Source organism: Habropoda laboriosa, unplaced genomic scaffold (assembly GCF_001263275.1).
Source record: "Habropoda laboriosa isolate 0110345459 unplaced genomic scaffold, ASM126327v1 scaffold473, whole genome shotgun sequence".
NCBI lineage: Eukaryota > Metazoa > Arthropoda > Insecta > Hymenoptera > Apidae > Habropoda > Habropoda laboriosa.
This window is the reverse complement of record NW_017100562.1, coordinates 67,793-76,574: the sequence shown is the minus strand read 5'-3', so window position 1 is coordinate 76,574 and position 8,782 is coordinate 67,793. Positions and strand designations below refer to the sequence as shown.

The following is an 8,782-nucleotide window of genomic DNA, read 5'->3' as shown; positions in this document are numbered from 1 at the left end:
GCCGAACGTCTCGGGTTCGATTCCCGTTGGGTCTCTCAATATTTTTCCGTCGGTTCCTACACTAATGTTATTCTCATTTAAGCAAAAGTTCACGAACTTATACGTACGATGAAGTCCACGTAAATTATAATTATAAGAAATTGGCGTCACTTGCAGCCAACCACCACGAAACTGTGCTAAATACTTGCGAAATAATTAAAATTTATGCGACAGAGGGTTATTTTATTTGCGACAGCCACTGAAATTACCACGATTTGTGGCCACGAACATTTATTTCCACACTTTGTCATCATACCTGAGACATCTAAAAAAATACTTGTCTACTAATCTTCTTTGTTTCGATATCGAAATATCGAAATGTATAATACTTCGAGTAATTCTAAAAAAGAATTCTCTCACAGACGCTTTTTATTCTACCGGTAAAGAGATGAGTGCCTAGAGAGCGCCTAAAACACGAGAGCTGCCTTTGTTAATCCATAGTTAATTAAGAATGAATGAAACCCTACGTAGATGATTCTCCAGAGGGAGTCTTAATCCTCAACTTATCCCGTGAAACGATATTAATAATTACGCCGAGAATTCTTACGGGTTATTAAGTGCAAGGTTGCAGCTTCTTTGCTGCTTGATCTGAGACATTAAGCGTTTCCCTTCGAATTTCTCATTACCCGTCAAAGATTTTGCGAAACGGAGAAACTTTTCTCTCAATTTGTTATAAAATTCACCAATCCGTTTCACGATCCAGTGAATCTGTTAAATATTTCCTCTCTTGGATGCTGACATATTTTTTAATAAATTTTCTGAATCTACTGACCTCTTCAGAATATTTTTACTATTTTTTTTAAATCTGCACACAGAAATATAAATTATACCAATCTTTTTCTGCAATCTTTTTTTTTTTCACTTTGTTGAAATATTTTACAAAAATCTTCTAAATCTATAAAATTCTTCAGAATGTTTTGGCTCCTTTTTTTTAAATCTGCAGTACACAAGATTAACATAATTAAATTAGGTTACATTTCGGTACTCGTTGAATTTGCAAATTTTGCTCATTATTTGCCTTCAACTCGACGGTACATCATTAACAATTTTATAAATTTCGTTGCTGGTAATCGTATAAACGTTGCATTGTAAATATTCCAGCACAATTTTGTGTACTTCGTACCAGAAATCTTCGATAATTTCACAGATAAATGCACCCTCTGACCCAATTTCCTTCGCTCCACTCGCTCAACGAATCTCTTTCGTTTAAAGGAGCAACACGCGATACGTATCGAGGTGTAATTAGATCGCTGTGATTCAGGATCGAGTGTTACGATCCATTTATTCCGTTATTTCTTCACGCACGTGCGTCGCGACGAGTCCAGACTTTTTGGAGCGGAACGCGCGTCATTTTGTTCCACTGTTCGGTTAACAGAGTCAAGAAAGTCGCTATTTTTCTTTTTCTTCCCTCTCGACGAAGTAGAATTCTCTTGAAATACATTGAGTTACCAAAAAGAGAAAAAAAAAAATGAAACATGAGAAAATCGAATGCTTCTTACCTTATGGACAAAGCTTTCATCGGCCTGGCCACCAACAGCCACCTTTCAACCGCCATTACTGTTAGGTTCCCGATACTGGCGAACCCCAGAGTAGACATAAACCAAGCATACCTTCGAAACAGACGGAGAATTCTGAATTTTTTGTAAGGAAAAATGAGTATTAACTAGTGACGAAATTTGAAATTCTTCGAATCGCTACGAATATGCACAGTGGGTGATCAAATTATTAGAGCCACTTGTAAGAAGTTGACGGGTTTCCATTATAACGATTAATTTTCAGATGAAAAGCTAGTTATACCGAATTCTTATTATTTTTTTTTACGAAGCGTTGATGTTTACAAATTGCAAATATACGCTTGGCAACACTTCAGGCAATATTATCTGTCGTACTGCAAATCGCCACTTGAGAACCACGTGTTACAGTTGCATTGGTTTACAGATCTCGAGCATTTGAATTTTCGTTGCTGTGTTTTTACTACTTATAACGCATAGTAAGTTACTTAAAATGTATCGAAGAAAGAATCAAGGGTGTAAGTGCAGCAAAAGGTAGCTCTACCAAATACTGACTTTATTCTTACTTCTTAACTGTATATTTTAGAACTATTAGGTCATCCCATAAGTTCGTGCCGAAAGCGAAAAATATTTGAATGAAAATCCAAGGAAATTCTACAGCGACGATATAATGATCTTACCAAAAAAATAGGAAGAATTTGTGGAATGAGAATAAGGTTACACTATTTTTATCAAATTTAAAGGCTCGTTGGAAATATTCATCTAAATCATAAAATTCGACACGAACTTATGGGATGACCTAATACATAAGCTCTAGTGAATTAAAAATTATCTAGTGTGAAAATCTTGATACATATTGTGATTTTATTTTTACCCAAAACATATTTTTCGTATTGTGGCTCTAATAATTCGATCACCCACTGTACATATTGTGGTGAAAATTTCAAATCACATGTAACTTGATTCGATACTTGAAACTCTTGACAAGTCTTGAACCTTGAGTCTTCAAAGCTTCAAGTCTTGTAAATCTTGGAGGTCTTGAAAGTTTTAACAAGTTTCACAGTCTTGAATGTTCTGCTAGGATTTGAAAGCTTAGTAAGTATTTAATATCTTACAAACAATGTAAACACATTTATCTAAGCAGTATCGTTGTCATAAAATATTAAAGATACCGAATACTCACATATAAGGTATTAAATACTCACCAAACTTTCAACACCTATCGAAACTTTCGAAACTTTAGATTGAAGATCTATCATGATTCAGGACTTATCAAGACTTTCAAGTATCGAATCGTGTTCAAAGTGACCCGAATTTGTCGCCACATGAGTACACATTCCAAGTGTTTCAGAGCCCATCGTAATACAGATCGCTTGCACATTATTTCTCTATCTTACAATTTGTCCTTTTTCGTCCATACATCTCTGCTTTCCTATCTTTCAATCAGATTTCCATCGCAATTTCCTTTCTTCTTTTAACAAACTTTCGGTTATCTACCAACTGAACCGCACAATAAACTCGCAAATAGCAAACTAAAGTCTCGTCGTATCCATTATCCGTGTCGAACAACCTCTAATTTCTAATTTTCCACGTCTGCTTGATCTCCAACGATTGTAAATACGTCGGTATTGTTGTAACAGTTATCAGCAAGAAGTGACAAAAAATTGTTTTCGAAACTATGAAATTTCAAAGTAACGCTCGAAAGGGAAAAAAAGAAACTAGGTCGATTGGAAAGATTGAGTGTTTCGTAGCGTCCGATGAAGACGAATAACCCAGAAAACGACAAACAGCGAAACAAATAGCTGGAAAATGAGGGTCATTCTCAGGGGATATTACGTTGTTCCCGTCTGGACGCGATTCATTGAACATTAATTGGAAATTAATTGCGTCCAATACGTCCGTGTAAAGACGTTACGTATCGTGCAATATTAGCGTAGTATCAGAATTGTGACCATTTACATCGTGAACTGTTTCACTCGCTGTCGCCGAATTTATCGCGTTCGATTACTCTCGAAGCGAGGGGAAAAAAGCGCGAAGAACGTGTAAGACTGTGAAGAAAAAAGAATCGAGATGAAAAGGTAGAAATTGGTTCGATAGGGAAAAAGAACGAATTCGTGGAGAAGTATAAATGGGTCAACTGATGGAAAAAAGCAGAAAGGTGCAAAATGAAATCAATTAAAACAATAAAGTGACCGTTCCACGGGCAAAATGGAATGGACGAAACGCATGCGGAAAAAACGAGTGGAATGATAAATTTCAACGGACCAATTCGAGATGTACCGAATATGTGAAGGAAGAGAATACAAAATCAATGGCTGAAAGCCAGGAAGAAAATAAGAAAAGAAGGAAAGTAGTGTACCAAATTGATAAGTAGGAGACTGCGGGGCCATTTGTCCGCATCAAAAAAGTGTCAGGCGTAAAAAGAAATACCGGTTGATCGAAAGTGGAACAGAAGGAAGACGGTTCTCAGGGAAAGGAGACAAAGAAGCGAGCAAACAGAAATCGAAAATGTGGATCGACAAGTACACACACGTTCTCGTTCGTTTCTAAGAACGGAACGACACGTTCCATTTGTCATTTTCCGAACGCAAGGGCTGAACGGCTCGTGAAATTCTCGTTTCGGTAATTACAAACTGCATATCTTTATCAATGCTCGGTGAGCATTGCTTACTCTTCAACGATGATTAAATGGTTGCTGATAGTGAACGCCGATACATCGAAAGGAGGGACTCTGTATTACGTTCAATTAATTCGTACGAGTGAAACGTGAATATAATGGCAAGGTATGAATTCGGGGTTTCGAAATTTTTGCGCGGGACAAATTGTAAAGGAGGAAGTTTTTTTCAAAAAAATAATGTATTTAATGAAAATAATTTGCACGCAATTCAAACACACTTTTCCCAACGATGAACAATAATAGTTTCATTATTTCAAATTTATAAAAGTCGTTGGTTTCTGAATGAAAAATTTCTTTGAAAGCTGCTTCTACAGTGTCTTCTTTTCTGGATAATTTATTTGTTCAAAAATTGTTTCGGTGTTTGAAGCAATGGGAACGATGTGTCAAAATTTGATATTCTTTTCAATAACTATTCTTAAAACTTTATCGTCGACGGCCTCGTCTGGCTTTCTTAATGTTAAACGTTGAAAGTGTTTTAACATTTACATAACTCTTTTCAAGCGCTAAATTTATATTTTCGGCAGTTTCTTCGAGTTTAAATTTATATAAAAAAATTACGCGAATATCCCGATTATTCATCACGTCAGATAATAATGTCCGAACAATTGTATTACAAATTTGTTTACCATTTAATATACTGCAGCAAATTCGTTCTTCTCGATTATTGTGCATAAATATTTATTACCGGAGAAAATTTAATACACGTATGGTATCGACCCGCCAATTCCAGCTGTTGACAAAATTGCATTTCATGCATAATTATCGTGGATAAATTTACGTTTTGTTTTGCAGTAAATTTGAAGGGTGGTTTTAAGTATTTAACGGATGAAAATGAAATTAGATCGAATTAATAGTTTCTTCTGGCAGTTACTAATCGAGGCCTTCGAGGGAATTGTTCATTAGGGTTCGAAAGAAGCTGCTTTTTAAGCGGTCAACAATTTAAAAAATTATCAAGTTGACCGATTAAAACGAAACCTGACTGGTAGCCGTTGATTCGTGACATCGACGTGGCTTACAAGAGAACATATCGAAGTGATAATCACCGATATTGATAAGACTGTAGTATACGATAGTATCCAAAAAAATATTTTCACGTATTTTTTTTATCGGCAATCGGTAACATTGAAGAAGTGAAAATCGCTCTCAAAGATGAGGCTAATAAATATATTTGGTAAAAGTTTTTTATTTTTCACATTTATCGTTGAAAAAATAGAAAATTCGTCAGTTTACACTATTACTCTATCTCTAATAGTTCTCGCGATGTTAGACTAAATATTAGGTGGTTCGAAAAGTTCGTAGCGAAATGTAGGAAAAATTCAAACGATCGTATCTCTGTTTCAAATTAAGATAGCAACAAAAACCAAAAGGTATTTTACTCGTTATTTGAAGACGAGCCCAACGCACTTCTCAAATTCTTCATAAGGTGAACGGGGAAGTACATACCGGGTGGTTCGGAAAGTTCGTAACGACATGTCGGAAGAATTCAAACGGATGTATCTCTGTTTCTAATTGAGATAGCGACAAAAACCCAAAAGGTATTTTACTCGTTATTTGAAGATAAATCTTATGTACCCCTCAAATCACTCCTAAGGCGAACTATATTTTCTGCGGTGGAGCGTTGCCACGAAAAATTCAACATCCACGCTCCACTGCAGAAAACATAGTTCGACTTATATCCACTCCTGTTCATCTTACGAATAATTTGAGCAGTGCGTTAGATTCACCTTTAACTGCCAAGGAAAATACAGTTTAACTTTTATCACTGTGTCAATCAGAAACAGAGATACGATGGTTCAAATTTCGCTACGAACTTCCCGAACAACCCAATATATTTACTACCTTCAACTTTGGTTCATCCGAATCGGTTGATGCAGAAACAAGTGGCACGCATCGAAAGATGTAAGAATCTTTAAATTTATTACAGTTATAGGCTATAACTTGTGAAAAACTGCGATCTTCGCCATTTTCAGCGTGTACACTCCAGTTCATAAGTATCCGGTCCAATTGGTTGTTTCGTAACGGGGAGGATGTATCGACGAATCCGAGATTTAAATATTTTATATTACTTAGTGGTACAAATCTTATTTATTATATATTACAGATCTTTCAATTAACACTAATTTTGTTAAGAAATAATTGCATTATTATATCGTTCATACGCCGTTTATCCAAATTTGCCAGGTGTCCGGATACTAATGGACGGGAGTGTACATAACTGGCATAAATCTACAAAACGTATTTTGCAAATTTTCTTTAAGGGCTCAGATAAAAAAGTTGTGAAAAACGACCTTCTCTATTTTTTTTTGCGATTTCGCCCCATTACAATTTTTTCAAAAATTTGTACACATCATCTAGTGTAAACTAATCCTTCTAATTTCTCAAAAAACTCAAGTCGTTCGGTCCAATTTTTAAAAAGTTGCACTGTTTTAAGGGGTGCACGTGTGCTTTTGTCCGCCGCTGTATGTACCAAAGTTTCATCAAAATCGGTGATTATCACTTCGGGATGTTCCCTTGTTAGATGCAAGCAGAAACTAAGCGACACACGCTAGTGTCAGCGTGTCTTTCGAACTCTGACGAGGCCAGCTGCAGCGATGGCGAAACGTTAAAACGCAAGAACAATTGGATACGGCTTAAACTCGAAAGCCTCGTTTAATAATTCGAGCAACTCAGGCCACGAAGGCCTTAAAACTCTCGTTGCTTCTAAGAGATTTGGAAAGATTGCGATAAAATTGCTTCTGAGAAGTATCGAAAAATTACGCGTAGAAAAACGTAGCGGACCAATGAAGCGGGGAAGTTATTATCGAATAATAATTTATTCGGACGCAGTAACTACCGTTCCAGCAAAAAAAAAAAAATACAGAAACAACAGCTTACGTGAAAACATTCCCAAAGAAGTGTAAGCCGATAAGTTTCGTCAATTAAATTATAAAGAACGAACAAGAGAGAAAGTTCTGAATAAATTGGAATAAAAGGTACAATACGTAAACACAAAAGCGTAGCAAGTAACAAAAGATTGAATGGTTCATTTATGAAAATCTTTCCTGGAGCAATTAAAACCTGCACGTTGAACTGTCATAAATGAATCGCAAACAAATTGTCCCGGAATAAATTTTTCAGTAATTTATCTGGCGTATTAATTACCTCCTCTCTCTCTCTTTCTCTCTTGTGAGACGCAAGACAAAAGTGAAGAATAAAAAGAATGCTCGGTTTTTTGATGACCTTCCAACGATAGCTCTTTATGCTCGTGTTCGTTGCTTTGCGAAAGTGGTTAATTAAAAAGAAAAAAGGAAAACAAAAAAAGCACAATTCGTGGACACGTCATTGCACCTGTTAACGAGCGTTTCGCTGTGACAAAGAGTCCAATTTTAATTCTGTTTCCAGATCTGTTCGCGATCGATTTCTACTCGAGAAACTGTAGCTTCTCGTGGATGTTTAGACGAAAGATCCCATTGTGTCGCTTAAATGGCCGGTATCAGCTGGATGTCGTAAACAAATTGCTCCATTTTAACGAGAATTTCTTATCAATTGTGTCTTCTTATTTCCTTTTATCACGACTTTTACACTCTTCAAAATTTTAACTAATACATTTTTCTTCTGTTCACGTTATTTACATTTTGGAAGTGACGTGGTGTAAAATAATTACTTGCAAAAGTTGCTCAACAAAATTATATTTATTTAGCCGATAACGCTTAAACTAATTTTTAAATGTATAGGCGACACGACGCATGTAGAAAGAAAGTCTACGACAAAAAACCTCGTGCCTTTTTCGGGGCTCCCTTAAGTAGACCCTTTTCCCTGGGAAAGTCCCAGGAAGTGGGGGCGCGGGCCTGCATTGCCGAGGCAATACTCTTGTCCTCGAGGACGAAGAAACTCGGAGATGTTTGGAAAAACATCTTTTGATTCTTCGCCTCGAGGGCCAAGAGTCGCCAGGCTTAAGTACGTAGGCCCCCAGTGGCGGTCGCCACAACATTTTTGCAAACTTTATTCTATTAATTTTTCGTTTTCTTTTATCGCGGTAGTTACATTTTTCTTCTAAACTTCAACCAGTGCCAGCTGGAAAATTAAAAGTTTCAAGAAGCATACCTTTAAAAGGTAACTTAGCTCTGCTCAATTTTCAGAAAATTATCAGAATTAGCCACGTGAAGCGGGAGGAAAAAGGGTTAGGTTAATCCGAGATTCAATTACTTTCTATCACGAGAAACCACGGTGTACCTGGTTCAGTTGTAGCGAAATGAAGAAAGAGCGTGGAGACATCGAGAGAGAGAGAGGAAGAAAGATTATGTTCGTTCAGGGTGAAAGGAAAACCGCGTGACGAGATAGTCGCAGTTTCTCGGTGAAATTTCGTTGTAATTTCGTTTAATAAACAATAAAGTTATACCAGAGACACACTTTGTAGCCCCAGTACCATCCGCCTGTGATCGCAGAAACCATGGCTACCGGATTCCCCAGTGCAGCTACCAGGAAGTCACCAACCTATAGGAGAAATTGTTGTTAATTTATTACAACCAGTGGCAAAAAATATTATTGAAATATTTTCTTAAGGTTTTTCCTATTG

General features: G+C 36.6%; 1 protein-coding gene across 1 annotated transcript in view; it reads right to left on the bottom strand.

Moving 5' to 3' along the window:
- Positions 1 to 8,782, bottom strand: part of LOC108576618 (rhodopsin-like) — a 34,691-nt gene that overhangs the window by 16,119 nt on the left and 9,790 nt on the right. The window contains exons 2-3 of the mRNA XM_017939640.1: positions 8,606 to 8,700; positions 1,539 to 1,649 (exon numbers count right to left, since the gene is read on the bottom strand). Of these exons, the coding sequence (XP_017795129.1) occupies positions 1,539 to 1,649; positions 8,606 to 8,700 (206 nt within the window). The remainder of the gene's footprint in view (positions 1 to 1,538; positions 1,650 to 8,605; positions 8,701 to 8,782) is intronic.